Source organism: Vombatus ursinus, unplaced genomic scaffold (assembly GCF_900497805.2).
Source record: "Vombatus ursinus unplaced genomic scaffold, bare-nosed wombat genome assembly UNPS02014812.1, whole genome shotgun sequence".
Lineage (NCBI taxonomy): Eukaryota > Metazoa > Chordata > Mammalia > Diprotodontia > Vombatidae > Vombatus > Vombatus ursinus.
Genome location: NW_020954590.1, coordinates 27,475,036 through 27,501,597, shown reverse-complemented (window position 1 = coordinate 27,501,597; position 26,562 = coordinate 27,475,036). Strand labels below are relative to the sequence as shown.

The window sequence follows — 26,562 nt, the reverse complement described above, 5'->3', positions numbered from 1 at the left end:
TATCTATCTATCTATCTATCTATCTATCTATCTATCTATCTATCTATATACGCCAAACAAAAAAGACACATTCTACACCTTTTTTGATCCCCCTAGCTTTTAGTGTAGTGCCTGACAAATTTTTCTTATATTTATTTTATATATGTTGTGTACATACACGTTTTCTCCCTCAATAGTATGTAAGCTCATTGAGGTCAAAGACTGTTTTATTTTGTTTTTATATTGAGTGCAGTGTCTAGAACATACTAATGAGATGCTTAATAAATGCTTATTGATTGATTGATTGAGGATGAGGATGATATCATTCCCTGAATTATCTAAGAATGCCATACTGGGGAATCATCATGGTATGCAAGAAAGAGTGGTGCTGTTGGAGTTGGAAGACCTGGGTTTGAAGTCTATTTTGGCTACTTATTAGCTGTGTGAACCTTAGTAGGGGCAATGAGATGGCACAGTGGCTAGACAGCTGGGCCTAGAGTCAGGAAGACCTGAGTTCAAATATGATACTTACTAGCTGTGTGATCCTGGGCAAAGTCACAACAAAGTCACAAAGTCACAATAAAGAAAGCCTCTGTTTCTTCATCTATAAAATGGGGATAATAATAGCACCCACCTCCTAGGTTTGTTGTCAGGATCAAGTGAGATAGTAATTGTAAAGCATTTAGCACTGTGCCTGGCATAAAGTAAGCACTATATAAATGTTAGTAATTATCATTATTAAGGCACAGCTTCCTTTTCCTCACCTGGAAAATGAGGAAATATATTTAAAATATCCTATCTTATTATAAGAAAAGTGCTTTGTAAAAGGCAGAGAATAACAAATATGAGTTATCATTATTTGGAATTAAAAAAGTTAAGAAGGGTCCCTTTCTCAAATGTTTGCCTAGGAATTTGTTTAAACATATTCTATTTGGTAAGTCTAATTTTGATCACAACTTATTTTTTAAGACTCCAAAGCAGTGTCCATTGACTTTTTCCATTAAAGAATGGCTAAGAAACCCTTTAGCCCTTGCATAGAGAACAGAGATATCAACAAGGATTGAGTCACTCTCCCTGTACTGAGACACTATGAAAGGATAGAAAAAAAAGATATTTATTCAAATTGACTCATCTTTTTAAAAACCTCATTTAAAAAATTCAGGCTACACACTATTCAATTAGAGCTGTCTGAAAACATGTACAAGCATGTTGTAGGTGTACAAGCAGATCCATTGATCAGGAGGCCAAACTATGTGCCCTCTAAGGCCCTGTATAGTTCTAGTAGTCCAAGATTTTATGAAAAGAAGAAATTACTAGATTATATACTCTTTGGGGTTGGGAGCTATGTTTTATTTAACGTTATTTGCCCTCTCAGTCTCCTTCCTTATGGTCTTGTCTAACGTTTTGCAGATAAAAGCTGCTCAATAAATGTTTGTCGGGGAGACAGAAAAATCAAACATGAGCATAAATGATGTTGGATGGATGGGAGTTTGGTTTCAGGTTTTCACTAACCAATGAGGAAATTTTGTAACTGTTAAAATGTAATTTTTCAGAATAATGAAAGAACCTTTTCAAAAGAGAATTATGAGGAACTTTCAAGGTCCACATGCATACCTGTAGTCTTTGTTTGCATGTATACATATACACACCTAAATAAAAGTATAAGTTTTTAAAATAATTTAATTTAAGGCATATCTCCTTTAAGTGGGACCTAGTCTTTCACACAAATAGTCGTTATTAAAGAGATCACGTTTTCCTGATACATAGCTCCTGGAAGGCTAGCTTTTAGCAGGTGTGGTTTCAGTGTATTTTTAGCTTTGTAGGCACCCTTAACTGGTCTTATTCTCACTTTGAGGTGAATAGAGTGGGGAGGGAGTGTAAAGGGTCACACTATAATTCATTTCTATAATGGTTTCAAAAAAGGAACTTCTAAGAGGGTAGGATTAGCAGATCCCTAGGAGTGACTTTGGCCAAGTACCTCAAAGGCTTTGCATGCATGACCTAATTAATCCTACCACATTAATTTGAGGGAACTAGGGTATCCTTTTTAAAGATGGAGAAACTGAGACTTGGAGGAGTGAGATTACTTTCTTAAGGTCATATAGAGTTTGTGGTAGAGACAGAAATAGAAACCAGTTTTCCTAACTCCCTAACTGCCTTTATAGATCAGGCTGGCCTTTTATACTTCATTACTGTCAACTGGCATTCAATTTTTGCTCAGTAGTTGCTGTAATTTTTCTGGAATAAAGTGATTTTTTCCAAGATCTAGTTCCCTTGATAATTCCACTTTCAATCTTTTACTTCCAGAGACCAGGCCTGGGAGACCTAAGTTACTGAGCACTCCCTGGGATCACGTAGCCTCTTCTTAATCTTTGCACGACTATTTTCCACACTGCTGTCCTTAAAAATGCTCCTTCACTTCTGCTTTCCACTTCTTGTTCTGAGAACTCTGTAATCAAATCAGCACTCCTGATGCTTCTGAAAAGGGAATGAAAGTGGACTTCACTGTCGTTTCACTGACTATCTTTGTCACTTCCCAAACCACCACTGCCTTCTCCCATTATCACTCCTCTATCTTTGTTGTCTCCTCCATTGGGATGTAAACTCCTTAAGAGCAAGGATTGTCTTTGCTTTTGTAACACAGTTGACTCTGGTCCCTATTCTCTTAGGGTCAGATCTGTTACTTCTCCCTCTTTCTACCCTTTAGGGAGTGGACGAATCTCTTTTTTCTGCCATTGGCTCAAGCCCTCTCTGGCTACATTCCCTCCATTTTTAGGGGTTAGAGTGTTTCTTACATTGGGTTAGATGGTCTTTCTACTTGGATTTTCAGTGGGACCTGGTTTTCTAGCTTCCGTTTTCTCAACACCTCTTTCCCCCTTAATTTCTTGCAATCTGCAAACACTTTTATTGAAACTGCTCTCTTGGAGGTCACCAAGGCATTAGCATGCCCTAAATGATAAATCCAGCAGTATTTACTATATCCTCAGTTTCCTAGACCATTGTGTTGCATCTGACACTGCTGACCATTCCTTTCTGACACTTATATCTCCCTTGCAGTTTATAATATTATACCTCCAGGTACCTCTCCTATATTTTATATCACTTCTGTTTCTTCTGCTTTCTCTTCCAGTTTTGGATATGCCCCAAAGTACAGTCATTAATCAATTACTCTTTTCACTAAGATATTCTCTCATGGAAAACTCATTCATTCTAATGACTTTGAATGTAATTTCTTTGCTGGTGACTACCAAATTTACATCTTTAGACTTGTGAGTCCTTTAACCATTTGTTTTATTTTGCATCTCTAACTAAATGAATACTGGCATTTCCACTTTCATGTGTTATCTTCATCTCAAACTTTATCCCAAATTGAACTTATTTTGCCCCATGCCAGAACCCCTTTCCAACTTCTGCATTTCTACTGATTGCTTTACCATTCTTCTAGTCTCTTAAGACTGAAACGTCATAGTCATAATTAATGCAACACTTTTCTTTTTCTTTCTTGTCAATTCTTCCTTTGATAAAATTCTCACCATCATTTTTTATTCTCTATTACTACTGCCACACTCTAAACCAGATCACCAACAGCTCATGCGTGGATTTGTTCATTTGTATCCTGTGTAGATTGACTGATCTCATGGTTTCTCACTTTCAAACTATCTATCCTACATGCTGATATTGCCACTAGTATCAAATATAAATTCCTTTGTTTGGCTTTTAAAGCCCTTCATTAGTTGGCCCCTTCCTACTTTTCCAGTCTTCTTAAACCTTATTCCCACCCACTTACACTTCTATCCATTGACCCTGGCCTCCTTGCTGTTCTTCACATAGGACACTCCATCTCCCAGTTCCTTATTTTAATTGACTGTCTCCCGTGCCTGGAATTCTCTTCTTCCTTATCTATTCCTTCTGGCTCCCCTGGCTAACACTTCAAGTCACAAGTTAAATTCCATCTTCTAAAAGAAGTCTTTCTTGATCTCCCTTAATGTTAGTGTCTTCCTCCAGAGATTATCTCCAATTTATCTTGTATATAGCTTGTTTGAACAAAGTTGTTTGCATATTATTTACTCCATAGACTGTAATCTCCTTGATAGCAGGGACTATTTTTTTCCTTTTTTTTTTTTTTTGTATCCTGAGTGGTCATACAGTGCCTGGAACAGTAGGCTTGTTGACTTGACTTGTTGACATCAACTAACTTTTCTCAAATAGGGGCTTTTTAATCAACTCATTTCTCCCCCTTCTCCCTCAACTTGAATGGTTCTGTTTCCCACCAAATCAAGTTTAAATTCTTGTTCTTGACTATTTATTTTTTTATTCATTTTGAACCTAAATACAAAAAGACAAAAATGTCCATGTATATAGTACAATACAAAAAGAGGATTCAATATGAAACCATGAATCTCCATTTCACACTGTTTACTTAAAAAAAACTATGTAATAAATACTACACCTTATTTTCAAAACTACCCTGCTTTTCTGTGCTTCCTGCTGAGTTTTCTTTTGTTCTCTGCTGTGTAGTTTTTATTTTTTTCTCCCTCCTTCCCCATCCAACACTAGAGAAGGCCACCATTTCTCTCTCTCTCTCTTTCTCTCTCTCTCCCTCTCTCTCTCTCTCTTTCACACACACACATACACACTCACGTAAAACCATACTATACATGTTTCTATTTATTATTTCTTTCTCTGGAGGTGGATAGAGCATCTTCCTTCATAGGGCCTTTGTAGCTGATTTAAGTATTTGTAATACTCAAAATAACTTAGTTGTTTCACAATTGTTCTTCGAACAATATTGCTGTTACCTTATACGTTTTCTTGGTTTCCCCCAGCTTTAAAGAGGAGCCAAGATCTAGTTCAATCTCACCTCTCTCATGAAACTATCCCTGATTATTCTAGTCCTCTAACTCTTCTCTGAACTCCTCTACTGCTTGTATTGGGTACCATGTGAAGTAGCATTTAATTATACATTGCTTTGTGTTATTCACTAATCATTTCCTGGCTTTGTTTGGTTTCTTTAAGGAAACTGCAGTCCTTTAGGGGAGGAACTTTGTTGGGCTTTTGTGTCTCCCACACTGTGCTTAGCCACTTGGCTAAGCACATAGCCCTGAGCACATAGCAGGTATTTAACAAATACCTTAGTTGGGCTAATTATCTGTAGGGAATGAGTACAGGTAGGTTTTATAAAAAGTAAAATGATTTTCTACTAAGTTCCCAACCCTCATTTCACTTTTCCCAAATCTCAGTCATGATGAATATAAATGCAAGAATTTCTGGAGCTCTAGACCTCTATTCATTTTTAAAAATTAAATTCAATTTTTTCCAATTAATCAAAATTTCTCTTTTCTCCTCCCCTCATTGAAAAAGAAAAAAAGAAAAGAAAAAAAAAGCCCTTCTAACAAATATGCATAGCCAAGGAAAACAAATTCCTGCATTAACCGTGCCTAAAAAATATATGATCTGGACTTGATCTACTGCCTCTCAGTCAGGAAGTGGGGACCATGTTTCATCATGAATCCTTTGGAACTGTGGTTATAGACCTCTGTTTTTCAGCATGTAGACAAATTGGTCAATATCTCTACTTTGTTGTTGTTATTCAGCTATGTTATACTCTTTGTGACTCCATTTGGGATTTTCTTGGCAAACATACTGGAGTAGTTTGCCATTTCCTTCTCCAGCTCATTTTACAGATAAGGAAACTGAGGCAAACAGGATTAAAAGATTTGTCCAGGATCACACAGCTAGGGAGTGTCTGAGACCAGATTTGAACTCATGAAGATGGGTCTTCCTGACTTTAGGCCCAGCACTTTTTCCACTGTGCTGCCTAGCTGCCCCACGGTAGCTCTACACTGCCTGTTAACTGCTGGAACCTCTGATTGCTGAGCCAGGGCCAGTGATTTTTGAAAGATTATGAAGAATAGAAGAGTTACTGCAGGATTGGAGAAGAGTAAAATTAATGATTTCCAACAAAGGGAAAAGATTGGAAGCTTCAGATTATAGGCTAATGAGTTTGACTTTGATTCCTGACAAGATTATAGAATGCTTTACTAAAAAGATGAGTGAACAGATAAGTAGTATAAATATTATTATCCCTATTTTAAAGACGAGAAAACTGAAATTCAGAAATTTTAAAGGACTCGCCTATAGTCTCACAACTAGTAAGGGGTCATAACTCTGAGCCCCACACTCTGAGATCCATTATTCCAGTCTTTCTTTGTATTCCCAGTGCCTGGCACAGTACGTTGTATGTAATAGGTGCTTGATAAATGTTTATTGAATAAACTTTTTAAGCTTTTTAAATGCCTTTTGTTTTTATATCACAGACATTTCTTGATATCTTCCCTCTCAGCTACCCTATTCCTTCCTTATAACAAAGAGAAAGAATTAAGCATAGTCCCAGCAAGCCCTTGTGGGTATTTGGGGGGGAAGGTTAGTCAGAGAAAAGTCTTACAAGGGACATAATAAATAAGTGTCTTCAAATATATAAAGGGCTGTTACCTGGATGAGTCATTAAAACGGTTCAACTTGATCCCAGAGGGCAGAACTAGGACTGGTGGGTGGAAGCTGTAAATTTAGGCTTGTCATCAGAAAAGATTTCTTAACTCTAGGCACTTAAAAATGCTTGTTGACTTGACTTGAACCCTAAGTGGAACGGGCAGAAGATGCTAGGCTCTCCCTTACTGAGGTTGGACAACCTCTTGTCAGGTATGTTGAAGATTGGCTAATTTTTCCTGTATGAGTTGGACGACATAGCCAATGAGGTCTTTTCCACCTCCAATCATGTAATTCCTGGGCAAACAATCTTCTTCATGCCACATCAATAGTTGCTAGGAGGAAGCTGTATTTTACATATTTTGATCTGCTCTGGCAGGAAACACATTTTTAGCTACCTCAAATTACAAGCCCCTAAGAGGAAAGGGTCACAGATTAGTGCCAAGAGATGGCAAAGTTGCAGTGCTTTAGTAGGGCTAACAGCCTGGCAACAAGTGGGAGGACTCTCAGATACCTAAAGCACAGGGGATCAAATGACTGTGGGCATTTCCAATTCTGTCACTGACCAGAAGAGCCATCACTGGAAAAACTCTTCACTACTCTGCTCTGCCTTGTTTTTCTTGTTAGTCAATTAAAAATGGTAATTGCTTCTAATCTAAGTCTGAGGTATTCTGAGGCTCAACGAGGCTCTGTGAAATATTAAAAATGAGTCAGGTGGAAGTGTTGAACAGCATGAATCTCAGCAAAGAATGGAAACCGGAAAACTCCTCCTCACTAAATATTAATACCTGCTGAGAACTACATCTGGGTGATGAAAATTATAAATGATAAGGAAGTGGAAGTTTGTTCTCTGTTAGGTAAGGATAATTATAGTATTATGAATATGAAGGTTCATTTTTCCCCCCTCTTTTCCTTTTTGGGCTCTTAATCCAGTTACAGTACTGTGCTATTTGTCAACTTAAAGGATTATGTGCTTTATTAGTTGTGTAAAGTCAATGAATAGCATTTTATACCTCTTTTTTCCATCCTGGAATCATCAAGCAGAGAAGTCTTAGCCCCCAACAAATGGTTATTTGTAAGAAAATGTTTGAGACACATATAATCCTAGGTTGCCCCCTGGTGGACTATAGTGACTTCACAGTAGGTCCTGAAGACCTCAAGGTTCATTCGAAACAGAACTATACGTAACCAGGCTCCCCTTCCCCAAACACACACAAATGCCTTCCTCTCCCCTTCCCCAGATTAACATATGGATAATGTAATATGACAAACTGCCAAATTAACATTTAAATTCTGATCTTTCCAGTGCAAACCAAGAGTGAAAGGAAAAAGAATCAAAAGTATTAGGCTACACAATAAAAACAGAGAAGAAACAGAGGGAACATCTGCATAGATGTTTACTTCAAGAAGAAAGGGACAGAGCATGTTGAGGGGTCTCAGTTTCTTGTGCCTATCCTAGATACCATAGTGCTTGTTGCTATAGAAATACTTATCTAAAGAGGTTTAAGTGATACTGAAGGTATAGACAGAAGGTTTGGGGCTATATTCAGTCCCTTTTCATCCTATAGTCATAGTATTATTGTCTTAAGAGTAAGAAGGAATCTCATAGATCATTTAGTCCAACCCCCATTTTACAGATGAAGAAACTGAGGCACAGAGATATTTAGTGACTTTCACGAGGTCATTCTGCCAGTAAGTGACAGAGCTAGGATTTGAATTCTGGTCCTCTTACTCCTAACCTCTTTCACTACACCATGATGCCTCTTGCTAATTCAGTCGAATAGAAAATTACACAGAATTAACTGGTAGGTGAGTGTTACCTAATGCGTTCTCTAAAGTTGGACTTGTAAAACAAATGAGTTGAAAATAATTGTAAGATGGGGAAACATCTCATAAACAAACATAGCCCCTTCCTGCTTAAAACATGACTCATTCTCATTCTTTTGGCTTTTCAGAGGATTAAAGCCATTAACTTTGAATTTACACAAATAAAAATCCATCCTAGCATTGTCCTCTTTGTATTTTTCCTCCTTTGGAATCCTGACAGAAATGTATAGAGATTCAACACAAATAAATCCCATCGATGTGGGTTGGCTTCCCTGGCTTCTTTTAAGTCTTTACTAAAATCCCTTGTTTTATGGGAAGCCTTTCTTAACTCCAGTGAATTTCCTCTGTTTATTATTTCCTATTTATATTGTACATGGCTTGTTTGTATGCTGTCTCCCTCATTAGAATCTGAGCTCCTGGAGAGCAGGATTGTTTTTTGCCTTTTTTTGTATATCCCCAGTCCTTAGCACAGTGCCTGGCACATACTAAGTGGTTAATGTTTTTTGACTAAGTTAATTATTAGTTCATTGGATCACTTTTTGTTTTCTATTAAATAGTTACAGAATCTCAGAGTTGGAAGGGACCTCAGAAGTTATCTAGTTCAAGATCTGAACAACAATTTATTCTCGATTGATTCAATATTTTATGGATGTGTAGTCATTGAGGACTTACTTGAAGACTTGTGGGCAGAAGTGTTGTGAGGTCCAATGAAGCAATGGATGTAAAGCACTCTGCAAAATTTATAGCACTATATGAATGCAAGTTATTATTACTATTATTTTTAGCCTCCAGCCTGGTGATGACTTCATTCCCTGAGCCTTCTATTGTACTCCTTATGAGCGTAAGCAGTATTGTTAGGGTGATAAAAGGGTGTGTGCTAGTAGATGTTTAGCAACCTGATTCTCCAGGGACAAAAAAAAAATATGTGCACACACATTTTAAAGTTTAGTCTGTACTATTTGCTCTTTCTTAAGTCTAGGTAATCAACAAAACAATAAATTAAGCCCTGGTTTGTAGCTAATTTTTAAGGTATAAATGTTCACATTGAAAATTTAATAATAATAAAAAAGTTTAATAATCATCCTCACAAGCTGGTTGGAGTTGGCTCTAGCTCCCTCCTGCCTGTAGGGAGGGGGAAGCCACTAGGGTTCCAGAGGAACCCATTCCATTATATAACTTCTACCTATTGCTTCTAGTTCTGCCCTCTGTGGGTAAGTAGGTTAGTCTAACCCCTCTTTTCATGAAAGCCCATTTCAGATACACAGGAAGACGCAACTTGGTGTAGTAGACAGAGTGCCAGATCAGGAAGACTCAAATTCAAATCTCAGGTACTTACATCCTGATCTGTAAAGTGGGTATGATAATAATAATAGGTGTGAGAAAGCACTGTGTAAATTTTGAAAGCACTATATATATGTCGGCTGTTACTTGAAAATAACTAATCTAATATGGGTCTTATGGATGCTCCTCTTCGTGAATTATGTTGTGCTTATTTCTTAAAGTCTGAGAAAACGGCAGATCCTCTTAAGTGAGATCCATAATCACTCAAAAAAGTTCAGCCTAAGCATCCAAACAAAAAAATAAGTTAATGAAGAATGACTACTGTACAAACTAGAACATATAATCGAATGGAAAATTCATTGAATTGTTCCATCAGTAGATATATCTTGGATGGGAAGGGAATAAGCATTTATATAGTGTCTACCATGTTCCAGGCGCTGGAACTAAGCATTTTACAAATATCATTTCATTCAATCCTCCTGTGAAGTAGGCACTGTCATTATAAGAGTCACAAAGGATGAGAATGTATGGGATAAGCTGCATTCTGTACCAATGTACCATAAAATATTGAATCATGAACTTTCATTTATTCATTTATTTCATAAGCATTTATTAGTCAAACAAAGTGGAAACAAAGACAAAAACAAAATGGTCCCTATCCTCAAGGAGTTTATAGATAAAATATAAACATGGATAAATGAATGCAAAATTAATGCAAATGAATTTGGGGAGAAGAATACTAGTAACTGGGGGTGGATTAGGAAAAGTGTCTTTAAGGAAGTGGTAGCTGAACTAAACTTTTGAAGGTAGGCAGAGATTCCAAAGGAGGGGAGGGGGGAAGAGGAGGGGTATTCCAAGCATGGGGAACAATTTGGTTAGAGATAGAATATTATATAAATGGAAGAACAAGAGCCCAATTTGGCTGGAATGTATAGTTGTGTGAGGGTGACCTGCATAATAAAATATATAAAATTATAAAAATATTAGCTATTACCTCCTGTCATTGAGTTCACAGACAAGTGTAATTAATCTCATTATGCAGATGAGGAACCTGAGGGTCAGAATGGGGAAGTAAGTGACTTACCTAAAGTCACCCACCTGGTATGATGAGTCCAGGTCTGGAGGTCAGGCCCCTTAACTACAAGACTAGGGGTTTCCACTCTGCCAGGCTCATTCAACTTATAGGATAATGTGATATAGAATCCAGACAATTTAAAGGTTCATTAGCCTTCAGGCACTCCACTCAGCCCTAGTTGGACCTAACCCATCTGGTATAGTATGTTCACCTCTGGGTGTCACATTTTAAGGAATACTTGGATATGCTGAAGGGCACAGAGAAGAGGGCAGCAGCATGGTGATGAGCTTCCAGACTATGCCATGCAGAGGGAGGCTGAAGTAATTACAGATATTTTACCTAAAGAAGAGGATACTTGCTAGGGATGAGTGACACATATCACTGTGTCGGGGATGAGAAGAAGATTCAAGAAGAGAGATTGCACTTTTTGGATTGGACGAGATGATGACAATGGTGGTCAGAGAGAAAGCAGATCTATCTGGCACTTATTTTGGTCTTTGATCAAAGAATAGAGCAAAAATGTAACATTAAAATGGCTTCAAAACCCAAGATAAGCAAGAAGTTCATAGGAGAGCACAATGAGTTCATGAAAAAACTGGTAGGTTTGATTATTGAAAAGTTGGTGGCACCTTTCTGATTAGTTTAATCCACCCCCCTGAGCCACATATCTGGCGCATAACGAGACTGGAAACCTGTAACAAAATTCCCATAAAGCCGATCTTCTTACCTCTTTTAGTTCCACTTGCATCTGAGCAGGAATTCTCTCTATAACATGGCCAGAAGTGAAGGATGTGGATTGGGAGGTAGAGAGACTTGAGATCATGCTACATGAAGATCACCTAAAAGACTTCAGGGGTGTCTAAGCTAGAGAAATACAGCTAGGTGGTATAAGGCATGTATAGAGTGACGGAACTGGAATCAAAAAAATCTCAGTTTAAATCCTGCTGCAAACATATCGATGTAAAATGGGAATAATAATACCAGCTACCTCTCAGGGTTGTTGTGAAGATCAAATGAGGTAATATTGGTGAAATTCTATGGAAATGTTAGCTATTATTATCGCCTAGGGTGAGGGCACGTAAAAACTATCAAAGTCTTTGGAAGGTTGTCATGAGGAAAAGGGACAAGACTTAGAAGTAGCCTGCTATCACTGTCAGTCTTCAGGTGAAAGCTGGATGACTCCTTGTGGGTAATACTGTAGAGGAGCTGTTTGTTAAGCTATAGCTTAGACTCAGTGAACTAGGAAGCCCCTCTCAGCTCAGAGATTTTGTGAGAGGACCAATCAGCAGCTTAGAGAAGACAGTATAATTCAGTGGTAAGAATGCTGATTTATAGAACTTGGGTTCAAATCCCAGCTCTGCCACATACTACCCGTGTGATCTAGGGCAAGTCACTTAACCTCTCTGGGCCTCGGTTTCCTCACCTGCAAAATGAGGGGGTTAGATTTGATGACTTCTTAGGTCTCTTCTAGTTTTAAATTTTTGATACATGTAGAGTCCAGTACATGGAAATTCTACTATAAATATACCAAATACCTTTGATTTCTAGCCCAGGACTTGGTTAAGGTGTGTATACTTGGAAATCTTCCATTTTGTATTCCTAGACAATTAAGGGAATGAACTGTTTTCTTTGTGGTTAGGTGTTGATGGGCTTTGTATTATCAACTACATTAAATATTTCTGATCCCCTGAAAAATAGGCTCGTATGGGACATGAAACTTAGTTCCAAGTCATATAAGCAATCAGAGACTCTAAGGATTCTGACAAACAATACGCGTGCTGGAAATACAGGACTAATATTTGGCTTGCTATTTCGTTTGTTGCTAAATATTCATTAAAGGGGAGGTTTGAAAAAAAGATTAACTAACAGTCAGCTTCTTGATTGCAGTCATATATTCTTCACTATCTAGTTCATGGATGGATTAATAAGATGTCATTACTGCTTCTATCCTGCAGCAAGGGTCAATTGAAGTGGTGGTGGGTATGTGATTGGTGTGAAAGTCCTGGAGTCAACTGTCATGATAACAGACTTCAGAGTAAATTTTGCAATCCCAAATTTATGTCAATAACAACTTTAATTTATATAGTGCTTCAAGGTTTACAATGTACTTTTCATATAATAACTGTATAAAATAAATGTCACAATTTTATCTTCGTTTTACGGATGAGGAAAGTGAGGTTCAGAAAATATAAGTGACTTATCTAGAATCACACATCTAGCAAATGTCTGAGCCAGGATGTGAACCAAGGTTTCCTGACTCCAAATGTTCTAATACATTATGCTTCCAGTTTCCATCTTTTGCTATGCAACTCTTTCAAAATTATGTTTTAAAATGTTATGCATGCCTTTTATTTTTATATGCCGCAGTCTTTTCCTGATCCCCTTCCAAATTTCCATAATTGAATCCTTCCATGTAACAAGGAAAAACAATTAAACAAACCCAATTGGCACAATACCTGCTTTTGACAGTGTATGCCACATTCTGCAGCTGTGTTCAGCGCCCTAGGTAATTCTCTAAGACAATGGGTTGAAGGGAAGAGCCCAACCTGTGGTAGAAGGAGTTTCTTTTTTATGTGTTCCCTATGCCAATGTTATCACAGATCCAGTTTCTACCCCTATTCTAGTTACATTGATTTTGTTATTATAAAATCCTTTTAATTTAATATAGTTGGAATATTATGATAATTTATATCTATTGTTTGTCTAATAATTCTCTTTTAGTAGTGAAAGGTACCTCTCTATTGTCCTGTTGTCCCTCTACTTTTTAAAAAAAGTGACCTTTTATATTTAGATCTTATCTCAATTTGGAGCCCATTGTGGTGTGGAATGTGGTAGGTAGGAGATTCTGGTTTAAATCTCTTTTCTGACAAACAGCTCTGCAGTTTCCCAACAATTGTTGTTGAATAGGCACTTCTTCCCCCAATAGTTTGTGTGTGTGTGTCTTTACTGAACGCTCAATTTTCATGATGGATTGTGTCAGTGTTTTCTTATCTGGCCTGTTCTGATATTTTTTCTTTCAATTTGTACCAAATAGTGTAATTACTCATATACTATTGTTTGAGATTAGGTAATGCTAGCCCTCCTTCTTTCCTTATTTTGCATTTTTGCGGGTAATCATTCATTTTCATTAAGTTCTCAGTTTTCCAAACATATAATTGTACAATCGTTTTTTTAAAATAATTCTTTTTTTCCCCTCTGTTGTGAATTAACTTTATTTTTGTTTTGTTGACTTTATTCTCTTTTCTTGAGCAAGTTAGCTAATGATTTATTGATTTTATAGCAGTTTTTGATTTTGTTGTTCATTTCAATACTTTTATGTTCACAATTTTATTCATTGTTCTATTTCTCAAGATTTCTTCTTGTTTTTGATTTATCAATTTATTTTATATTTAAAATTTGATTTCCACTTCATAAACTGTTTAATTCTCTATGTTTTCAGAGATATGATTTTTTCCTCTGAGGGATACTTTAGTTGCATCTTCAAAACTTTGACTGTTTATTCATTATTATCATTCTCTTTTCTATAGTTATTGATTATTCTTATGATTTGTTTTTTGACCCATTTATTGTTCTGATGTCATTATACTTTAGATCTGTATATTTTGCTTGCTGCCTCTTTAAATTACTATTTTACTGTATTTTGATCTATAAAGAATATGGTTAATATTTCTGTCTTTTTACATTTATTTATAATTTCTTTGTGCCCTAGCACATGAGCAGTTTTTGTAAAGGTTCTGTTGAAACTGAGAAATATGTGAAGTTTTTAATATTCCCATTCAGAATATGCCATTAGTTTTTAAAATATAATTTTTTCAGTGGCATGTTCAGATTTATTATTATTATAGCTAGGAGGTATATAGTATTTTAAGATTTGCAAAACATTTTATACTCATTTGATCCTCACAACAATTCTAAAGAGTAGGCTATTATTATCCATGTTTCATAGATGAAGAAACTGAGGCAGAAATTAGAAGACTTACCTAGGGCTAGATTTGAACTCATGTTTTCCTGACCTCATATCCAGCACTCTATCCACTCCACCATCTACTTTGGTCTTTGATCAGTACAGAATTTCTCCTTTAAAAGATAATCTTGACTTATCCCGGAAACATGCAAGAAATAAGTTCATTATTTAGTTATACTCACTAATCTTGCACATTTCTTATTTGAAGTATTTGAATGTCTAAGAACCTGTTCAAGTCTGCTTTCATTTGAAGGACTAATTCAAGTGCTTTCCTTTTCTTGATTATTGATTATTTTTCTCAGTTTTATAGGATATGTTATCATGCAATATGTTCTACTCTCCTTTCTTTTCCACACTATTTATTCCAATCCTTTCTTTGATCTCTTGTATGTTAGGAGTAGTCCAAGGCTATTCAGATAGATTTTTCTTAATGGCCAAAAACCAATATTTTTTTGACATCAAAATCCCGAACTTCAAACACTGCATTTCTTGGTGACTAAAGTTTGAAATTTCTAATAATTTCTCTGTGTTGGAAATCTGGAGACTCTATCAATAAATACTTTGCCCTTAGCTTTCAATACTTCTTAGTGATCTTTGTGTCTTATTTCTTGTAATAGAGTATTCAGGCCTTTCACAGTTATAGTCAATAAACTATTTATTCAGCACTTATTATGTGCCAGATACTATGCTAAGTGCTGGGGATACAAATATGAAAAAGAAAGATAGTCCCTGCCCTTAAGGATCTTACTATCTAAAGAGAGAAAGATAACACATAAACAAAAAAGTGGAAGTGGGGGAAAGGGGGAAAGGTGCCTGGTGGGACTTAGTGAAGTCAAAGAGATCCAAAATGAGTGTAGTTGGAGAAGCCAAAGAATATAAATTAATGTAGTTGGAGAAGTCAAAGAAGTCCAAAAATGAGTGCAACTGAGAAGGAAGTGAGGAGATATATGAAGATTTTCAATTCATCATTATTTTTTACAGATCTGTAATGACCATATTATCTCAGTAAATCTGGTCCTCAATGTCAACAGCTTTTCCTTTTATAGAACTCATGTGACCTTTTAATGCTCCTGTCCTTTGATTCTTTTCTGCCAAATTTTCCTCCATAAATATATTTTGAGCTCCAAATCTGCTATTCTCATTTTCAGAGCTGCTAATGTTTTGAAAGGATTGCCCGTTATGTGGTCTAAATCACCTATTCCCTTTTTGGTGTTTTTGATTTCTTTTCTGAGAGCTCTGATTTCCACCCTAATTTCAGCCTAATTTTTATCCTTATTGTCTATGTGACTATTCCCATTTACCTTTTGAAAAATTACAGGATTTCTTGATATTGTATGACATTTTGTTTCTGGTAGTCCTGTAAAATTTATTGTTTTCCTTTTTTTTTTTTTTAAATTTGGAATTTTCAGACCACTTTATATCACTGCTTCACACAGGGTGTCTCAAAAGTCTTAGGGCAGCTTAAATAACATCCACATATACATATATATGTACATATGCATATATTTTTCATTTGTCTTCTTTCCTAGCTTATTTACTCATTGTTATTTTTTTCTTTATGTCTCTTTTTTCCCCCATTTGGGAGCTATGCTTATCCCCAACTTTTCTGTTAGTCTTTCATATTTTCTACCCTTTTGCTTCTCATTTATTATTACACAGTATCTGTGTACTGTTTGACTTCCCACCCTATCTTTGTCATGACATTTTCTTTTCTCCAGATGACTGGGGGGATGGTGGGGTGAGGTGAGTGGGTGGCAGACCCAGTAACTTCAAAGGTTTCCCTACATTGAGGGGTAAAAGTGTCTGGCTGGCTACTTACCTCATGGAAATTCCTCAGGGAGAGGACGGCAGCTGAGTTTGTACCACAGCTGAGTTTGTACCACCCTTGGCACAGGAGACTGGCTCTGTACTATTGGGTCTCTCCTCCCAGCCTGTAATGAACCCCCAGGTAGGTGTCTACGGTGTTTGGGTGAGTTCATTGTTCTTTCCTCTTTAAGGGGGGGGTGTTAGGGGACCAGGCTGGGTCACTTCTGAAAGAATACAAAGGTACTAGAGCTAGAGCTTAAAACAGAAGTCACCCAGGGAGGACTGGGTGAGGGAACTGTCTCATCCTTCTCCAGTTGTTTCAGAAAGTTTTACACCAGGCCTGCACAACTTCTGGCTGCCCCCCAAAAATGTAGAGGAAAACATCCTTTGTATGTAGAAGAAATCCTTTAGCATGCCACAAGCACCCAAGCGGCCTGTGGGCTGCAAGTTGTGTGATGTTTCCCATCTGATCTTTCTGACAAAGTTTGAATTGCCATGTAGTTGGAGTGTTTCTTACTGTTTTGAGGAGGTAGGCTTTTAGAATTAGACTCAGGAAGACTTATGTTGCTGTCTTTGCGTTTCCTATACTAACCTTTTAAATAATGTCACTGAGTATATGATCATCCTTTCTATTGCAACTGCTGTTTGTTTGCTGTTTGTCCTTCATACTCGAAGAGAACCATGACAACAGGGAGGTGATGACATGACATGCAAGTGAATTGGATTTAGGTGAGAGAGGGCTGTGCAAAGTCACCAGTCTCACTCTCTCCTCCAGAGCCATCTGGGTCCAGTGGCCAGAACTGGAGATAGTCCCAGATGCAGTGGGGGACCTTGGCCTTTTTAAATTGAGGTCTTTAACAGGTGTAAGTTTGACTGAGGCAGTGCCCTTTCAGTGATTAAGGCTTAATAAAATGAGGCAAAATATGGCCTCTTTTTCTATATTTAGAATTAAAAGATAGTTATTGAAACTTAAGGAAGACATTTAATCCTATCTCATACATTTGAGTGTTTACTAAAGTCATCAAATAAAGGAAATCAACTGTAGGAATCAAACTGTAGTCCAATGCTCTTCTAAATGATGCAGCTCTCTTATTCCTGTTTAAACAAAGAAATCAAATGAGTTCCCTAAAGAGGTAATATGAGTCATTAGCAGAGGAATTCAATCTATGATTCTGTTAATGACTCATATTGCCTTTTTAGGGAAATTATTTGATTTCTCTGTTACTGACCAACCCATGTGGAATTCAGTGATAATTAAGAAAAAATTTAAAGAGGGATGAAGGAGTCAGCATCATATAGAGGACCAGCATTGAACTAGCAGTCAGAAGACCTCGGTTCTACTACCAGATTCTTGCTTAAAATTTTTTTCTTTTCTGAGACTTTGGGCATATCATTTACCCCTTCTTGGCCCTGGTATCTGCTTTTATAAAATGGGAGAGTGCAGTGGTTGGATGAGATCAGGGATTCTCAACCATAGTGTCCATGAACTTAGGTGGGAAAAATTAACACCTTTATTTTACTAGCTTCTAACTAAATTTAGCCTTTCCTTCAATTATGATTGTAGGTAATAGATATTATTCTGAGATGGATTCCAGAGATTTTGCCAGACTGCCAAAGGAGTCCAGGGTACAAAAAGGTTAATAACCTCTGGAATAAATTATCTCTAATGTCCCTTCCAGGTCTATAGATCTATGACTGATGATTGAAACTTTTGTAGAAGTAGAACTGTGAAGTATAAGAAAAATCATTTTTCTGCACATTTAGGTCACTAAACAAATGAATGATATTTAGGGAATATTCTTTTCTCCACTGTTCCTTCATCCTCTTCCCATCATAGTGTGACTAAGTTGGTAAAGGCCATGACAGCCATTAAGAGGATGACTTGCAATTGCTCCAACCTTCTTGCATATCTGGACTCTCCTTCTGTGCTGTGCCTTTCTTTTTCTGATCCCCCTACCTTCCATAGCTTTGGGCATGAACATACTTTTCCATGTGCTATCTATCCTGGAAAAGCTTTGAGTGTGGTCCCAGAAGACTGGCCACTCGGTGATGATTTTTTTTTCTATTTAAATTTACAGAGATGAAAATGGGAAAGGAGTACCTACAATGATGAAATTTGAGGTATTTTGAAGCTGAAGAATTTCATCCCTTTAGTAGATGTTGCTGAAGCATTCGAAGGGCATCCCGGCACAATATCTACATTTAAAATCTTTCTTTCAAAAATCTTTAATTCTTCATAAACTAATTGATGTTCATGATGATGGTATTAGGGGTCATGTATTTATGAATGTAGAAAATGGGAAGGCTTTGGGGAAAGAGGAGAGTTTCTGGAGTTTGAGGGAATCTATGGATTTATTATTGTTTAGGGCTCTGCATTTACTTTAATGAATCTTAAAAGCCCTATCTGTGATTAACCAGAATTCTGCTGGGGTCATCTATATGTCTGTTACAAGGATGTAGGTAAGGCAATACTCTACAGGGTCACAATGGTGTTGATATGCAGGAATAAGAACTTATGGGAAGGCCTGAGAAGTCTGGCCTAATTCAGAAGGATTTTCATTGTCTGTACAGTGTCTGACACGTGGAGTTAGCCTGGTAGCATAGTGAATAGAGTGCTGGGCTTTGAGACAGGAAGACCTAATTTCAGACCCTGCCATGTGACTTTGGGCAACTCACTTAACTCCTCTTAGCTTCAGTTTCCTCATCTATAAAATGGGGATAATAATAGCACCTACCCCACAGAGCTGTTGTGAAGGTCAAATGACATAAGTATTTTCTAAACCTTAAATTGCTATATAAATACTTGCTATCATTAGAAAGTGCTTAATAAATTCTTGTTGGTTGATTAGTATGGTTAATGAGATTCTCATGTGAGAACTGGAAGGGGATGATATTTTTCAGAACCATGGGTCTGAGTCTTGGTGGTTGTTATTCAGGCCTTCACTATTTTTAGATTGATGAATCAAGGTTTCCTGATAAGGGGGCATCAAGAAGAGACATTATCTACTGACATGCTTCCTGCTGGGCTGGAATGTGACTCAGTCAATGGGGCTTCCATTTCCTCCTTGGCTGCCCTTTTGAAATGCAGTATTTGTTGTTGAAGAGGACCACGACATCAGGAGGATGATGCCATGACATTTAAGTGGATTGATTTAAGTGAGGGAGGGCTGTGCAAAGTCACCAGCCTTGCTCTCTCCTCCAGAGCTATCTGGGTCTAGTGGCCAGACATAGATCAGGAGCACTGGAGATGGTCCCCAATATTTGACTGTCACACAACTGAAGCAGCAAGAGAACAGACCAGACCTTTTTCAGTTCACAGAACCCCAATTCTTTATTAATCACAGCTTGCTCACAATGACATACAGGAAAATAGCACTAATGAAGAGGAGAATATGCAGGCAGCAACCTTCGAGAGGTGGGGTTGGGGGAAACAACTTCAAAACTGCGAATATCTTTGAGTGGGTGTGTTTTGTGTCCCGTAGTTGCCAGCGAGTGCCTTTCTAGCCCTCTAACTGTTACAGCCCTCATGGTTAGAGATGTCTTTTTAATGAGGCAGGGTCCCCTAACACTGATGGAAAGGCCAGCTTTGAATGGAAGTCAGCAGTGTGTAGGAGTGTATATGTAAGTGTGTATATGTCTTAAATGCAACAACCAGCTCACAGGTTCCAAGTTGAAAAATATTCAGTAGCATCATGTACTTGTACTATATGTAATAGCATAAAAATGAACATCATCAATCATGGCATCCACAAATAAGCCACCTGACACATTAATTAATTCATTCCATCAAAAGAACTTAAACTAGAGAATTAAGCCCACTTTTATGAAGAGTGTTTTATGGCTGTATTTGTACCATTTAGGCCTTGCCATGTTCAGCACTTTATAACATTCAGCTTTTTGCTTCTACTTAGATCAATCTCAGCTATCTTTCCATCCATTCCTTTTCTAAATTTGAAGTCACATTTGTTGCCCATAACCCAATGGAAGCAGAAATGAGTGCGAATATTATCAATTTGTCTGTCTTAGAATTATTCTGTTGTCTCTAGGCTGTTAAATGGATTATGAGCATACAAATATCAAAGAGCTATTTTTTTGGGTGGTTTCCAGGCGGAGTCACAATACCTGTGGTCTAGTTATTGTCTTAACAAAGCTCAGAGATCATGAAGCATTCTAGGCAATTAGGCATGATTGGTCTCTAGCACCATAACCTACTACTGACCTCATTGTTCTGTTGGAATGAAAAGTGCTGGGAATGGAGTTGGATGTGGGGAGCTTTCGAAAGAACAGACCTAGCAAATTCAATTGAGTGGAAAGAGACAACATCAAAAGCCTGTTACAGGACATGTAAGATTATGAAATAACTTGCATAATGCAATACTTGTATTTTTTAACAAAAATGTAAGTATTTACAAAATAAGATCCAAGGTTTTTTAAACATCAAGCAAATCATTCTGCAAAGAGACTGCATTGTTTTTATTTTTGTTTGTTTTTTATAATGAGTTCTTTTTTTTTTTTAAACCATGTCATACATTTTCCCATACTGATATCGCGTGATCCATTATAATATAGGCAGGGGAGTTTACTAGAGATGGGGGTATGTTATGTCCGCCATTATCTTCAGCCAGACAGTTCCACCTGGAGCTCCTTGTTCCTACGGACCTCTGCAGCATGCCTCTCCTGGAAAACAGCAATGAGAGAAATGTCATAAAGAGATACTATAGTGTAACAGAAATAGCATTGGTCTAGGATTCAAGAGATCTGGCTTCTATGCCTAGCTCTGACAATCAACCAGCCATGAAGTTTATCAGAATATAAAGTTGCTTTATCTTCTTTTTATTTATTTTTTTTTAGGCAATTGGGGTTAAGTGACTTGCCCAGGGTCACACAGCTAGTACGTGTCAAGTGTTTGGTCTGAGGCCAGATCTGAACTCAGGTCCTCCTGACTTCAGGGTCCGTGCTCTATCCACTGCACCACCTAGCTGCCCTTGCTCTATCTTCTGAGGCTTAATTTCATCAACTGCAGAATGAGGTTGGCTCTCTGAGGTTCCTTTCTATTTTTTTTACTTTCTGCTCTAACATTCTATGTTTAGAAATTCTCAAAGGACATGATTACATGGCTAGAACAGGGGTTTATAACCTGGGATTCATGGGCTTTTTAAAAATATTCATATATTTTGGCAACTACATATGGCTTATTTGTAATCTTACTATAAATGGCTTATATGTAATCTTACATATTTTATTTTTATGAATGTAAAAATGTTATTCTGAGAGGGGGGCCATAGGCTTCACCAGGCTGCCACAGGGGTCTATAACATACAAAAGATAAGAACCCTTGGTCTAGAGCTCCATAAATATTTTTCCAGTTCTATGACTCTATGAATAGATATTCTCTGAGGTTCTCTCTAGTTCTTTGATCCTATAATGCTATAAGGTTTTAAAATCAGGAGGAATCATCAAGTACTCTTGTGTTCCATTTTAAACTTTAATTATTTGGAAATATGGAAATAACATACTACTCTTTCAATACCTATATCTGTTGCATTTATCTAGCCAATTTCAGAAGAAATGAAAATTTGGGTCTAATGAAATCTCATAGTAAGCAAGCTGTCTCTTAGAAAGAACACTGAATTTGGAATCAAAGGAACCAAGTTCAAGTTCTGATTCTGCCACTTAAGACTTCTATGTCTTTGAATAAGTCCCTTCATCTCTCTAAGCCTCAGATTCCTTATCTATTAAGTGGAAGATTTGGACTGAATAACATGCAAGGTCCTTTTCAGCTCTGAATTTATGATACGATATTCTTGTGATCCCATGAGACTTAGAAACTATATATTGAATATGTTTTATGGATTAAGTACAGAAAGAAACTGAGAAATAAACCCTTTGTTTAGGAAACTGTTACTCCCCTCTCTCCTCCTCCAATTCAATACAATCTTTTGGGAAATCTGTCAAATTTAGTGTCTTATACCACTTGCATATGCTTGTGCTATAACTATTACTATCTGAGTGAATTGCTATTTCTTCTTATATGACCCTTGCACAAGTTACTTATTTAACCTCATTGGGTCTCAGTTTCCCCTTCTAAAAACGAGAGGGTGGCACTGCATGATCTTTAAGGTCCTTCTAGTTCTAAATCCTGTCATCCTGTCATCAATAACAATGACAACAATGTGTTTTTGTAGATTTATTTTTATATGAATGGATGCTCATGAAATCATCGTTATATCAGATTTTTCATTTAATTACATTTTTGTAGCCACATAAAGAAAGCACTATTACTTTAATGAGTTATTTACTGGGATATAGAAACAACTCCATATTAGAGCCAGTTGTTATAATCACATGCATTATAGGCAATGTTCCTCTATCTTGTTCTAGTTCTGCAATCTCTGTGCCTTCTGAATGCCATCCCCTACACCTAGAATGGCTTTATCCACAGCTATCTGTTGACATTCTTCCCTTTCTTTAAAATTCATGATGTCTCTCCTTATTTTTTCTTCCTCTTCAACACTGTCTAAACTGGAAGTAAACACTCCTTCCTTAAATCTGTCATCTTTTTCTAGGGAACCTCTCCTAGACACATCATATTCTCTTAAAGTTTTTTTGCATATATCTTACCTTATTGAAGTCTAAACTTCTTGAGCTCAAGAACTCTATTCCATTTTGTTTATTTATCTGCAATGCCTACAATTGTTCACTGCTTGTAATAAGGATTTTAATAAATGAATGCTGACTGAAAACTTTGAATCATATTATCAATAAAGTGAAACTAAAGCATATAACATTTTGGGAGTAGAAGGTGGGGACAATCTCTTTAAGAAACTACCATGAGCTGGACAGGGTGGCACATTGCTATAATCCCTGCTACCAGTGAGGCTGAGGCTGGGGGGGGGGGGGAATCACTTAAGCTCAGGTGTTCTGAGTTGCCAATCAGGTGTGTCTGCACTGATTCCAGCAGCAATGAGGTGCTGCCTAAGGAGAGGCAACAAGGCTCAGGTTGGAAATGGAACAGGTCACAGCTCTTATGATGGGCAGTAGTGGGATCAGGCCAGTGAGGGGCCACTGCATTTCCAGCTTGGTAAGACAAAGAAACCAAGAAGAAAGCAAGCAAGAAAGAAAGAAAGAAGAAAAAGAAAGAAAAATAAGGGAAGAGAGAGGTAGAGAGAGAGGAAGGAAGGAAGGAAAGAAGGAAAGGAAAAAGGAAGGAAGAAATTTACTATTAATCAGGGTAGCTTGCACCCTAAGAGAAGGTATGATCTACTGAACGGAGGATCTGAGTTTTAATTTTGCTTCTGTGAGTTTTTTAGTCATGTGGTTTGGGACAAATAATTGAAGTTTTGGGCTTGGAAAACGCCTTAGAGCTCATCCAGTTCAACCTCTCCTTTTGAAGATGATTGCATTAAGGGCCAATTAAGTGATTGCCCAGGTCATAAATCATTAGTAGCAGAGATACAACCAGAACATAGATTTTTCCTCTCTCATTTTCCTCATTTGTAAAATGAGGATAAGAATATCTTCTTTATTTACTTTGCAGGGCTCTTGTGAGGGTCAAATGAGATAATATATGCCATGGAGCTTTTAAAACTATATAAATATAATGGAAGATGATGGTGACACATATGCACATGTATGTATATATGTATTATATATAATACACATATATATCACCATCATCTTAAAGAAATGAAAAATTCTTGTGAAACAATGTGACAGAGGAGCAGTTTGTGTGAATACATCACTTTGAGGGGGAAGGACTGGGATGTAAAAATGAGATCTATTTATTTGACAATTAACAAAGGGACCCCTTTATTCATTTTTTTGTTTGAATACCCCAACTTTAAGATGACAACAATGGTAATGATTTTAACACAGAAATCATATTGCCTATTATTTAAAAGAAATCCTACATTTAGTTTATATTCAGCTTCATAGCTGCTAGTGCTTTTGACTGAAGGAGTAGCCACAAAATTTCATTTAGGCATATGGATACTTAACAATATTGCTCTAAATTGTTATACTTAAGTATTGACCTTAGTGTTAGTGATTAATGACCAATTATTATCCTTTGTTGTTTTTTGTAAAAAGGAAAACATATTTGACATGGTTTGAGTACAATTACCTATTTTTGTTGACTGTCTCTAATTTATCCTATATATGGCAGTAACTCATAATTAGTCTACTAAGAAAGCAGCTTGAGTGATTCAGATAATTTTTGTCCCCCCTACAAAGCTGTAAATTAGCTGAAGAAAGAAAACTTTTATTTGCCATGGGGACTGATACATATGGTCTCTGAGCTAGAAACTCAGCAGGAAAAAGTCAGACTATAAATAAGTACATCTAAGTTTCTAGAGCATTGTTTTCTTTTTCTTCAGATATTTCATGGTTCGTTTGGTGGTAAATTCCTGACCAGACTTATCATTTCTGTTTTATTGAAATTATTAGCTTAAGTGGAACAGAACTTCTCCCTCCACCTCGTTCTATGCAGCCAGTAGGGAATTACAGAGCAGCATTATCTTTTCTATTAATCTTTGAGTCTATTAAAGTATTTGACATCATGAATAGATCCCATAAGATGGTAAGTTTCATGACAGTAGGGATTGTTTCATTTGTCTTTGTATACCTTGCATCTCTCTCTCTCTCTCTCTCTCTCTCTCTCTCTCTCTCTCTCTCTCACACACACACACACACACAGATACATACATAAGTAGGCACTTAATAAATGTTTGTTGATCAATTATTAAGGAAGTGTGACTATCAGAAGTCATGGCTAATGATATCAAAGTCATAGTTAATGATATCTTTTCACATTCATTCTCCATCATCAATGGAATGAGAAAGGGTGGTACAAAACAGCTAGTTTTGGTTATCCTTTGCACAATCTATACCCAAAAATATAGCAAAAGATCTGGAATCTAGAATTACATTGAACTTTTGTACTGATAAGAACACTTAATATAACACAAAAGGCATTGGGTTTAAAAGTAAAAAACAAAACAAAACAAAACAACAAACCCAGGATTTTGGTTTTGGGTCAAACACCGATGAGTTGTATGACCTTGAATATGTCACAGACCCCCCTCCTGGTCTCAATTAATTCATTTGTAAAATGATGAGGCTGAATTTAATGACCTTTAAAGTGATTTTCAGCTCTTAAAATTCCATGATTCTATTTCAACTCAATAGGTTGTCTGTCAACAGAAATCCCTGGAGCATCCACCCGCAATTTTCTTCATGCTATTGATTGTACGCTGGAACAGCAGGGTGATACATAAAGGATTATGGACTGCTCTGCCAAGTCCACATATCCTGAAGAAGACACTAGTTTGTAACATGAATGGACATGTACTAAATTCTATCAGGAAAAATGAGTACAAAACACTTTGCAAAGCTTAAAACGCTGTATGACTGTGAGCTATTATTATTCATTTTATTACTTACATGCAGCTACAGAAATGAAAATTATCATGCTAATTTGCTTTCTTGGGCTTCTTACTTTGGGATGATGAAGAAATAGAAAAAAACCATGCAAGAACACTATGGAACTTGGATTGCTCATAAAGGCAACATGGGATATTGAAGAGAGGCAATAAGAAATAGTGAGCTGACCTCAAAATCAGGAGGAACAGCGGTCATGGGAGGCCTCTGACACACTGGTTGTGTGACTCTGGACCAATTACTCAAGCTCTCTTTAAGACTATGTGTGTCAGAGAAGGTGCTGACCTGCAATAGTACTGGGAGTTTTCTCACCCAGGAATCCCTTATACCATTGAAGTCACAGTTCTAATTCCTATCTCTGTCCCTTTTAGATACTGGATACCATTGCTATCTGTTTTTGAGAAGTTTCATCAGTTAATGATGGGGCAGATTTTGAAATAAAAATGACAAGGGGAGGAAAAGGCAAAGTTGTACACAACGAGTGTAGGCTACAACTTGATGGTGGTGGGTTTTTTCCTTTAGTTATTTGCTTGTTTGCCTTTCTTTGTATCTTTAACACTTAGCACGATGCCTGCCACATAACAGGTGCTTAATAAATCCTTGCTGACTTGACTTTTTTATTCAAGCTTGGAGAAAATCTAGCTATTGCTACACTAAAGTACCATCATTTTCTTGCTTTGAATAGAGCCCAGCCTTTGGAATCAGG

The 26,562-nt window shown here is 37.0% G+C and overlaps 1 protein-coding gene across 1 annotated transcript in view; it reads right to left on the bottom strand.

Annotated features, from left to right (window-relative positions):
• Positions 1 to 19,730: 19,730 nt before the first annotated feature.
• Positions 19,731 to 26,562, bottom strand: part of LOC114054123 (stathmin-2) — a 69,914-nt gene continuing 63,082 nt past the window's right edge. Inside the window, exon 5 of the mRNA XM_027877259.1 lies at positions 19,731 to 21,095. Coding sequence (XP_027733060.1) covers positions 21,036 to 21,095 — 60 coding nt within the window. The 3' untranslated portion in view covers positions 19,731 to 21,035. The remainder of the gene's footprint in view (positions 21,096 to 26,562) is intronic.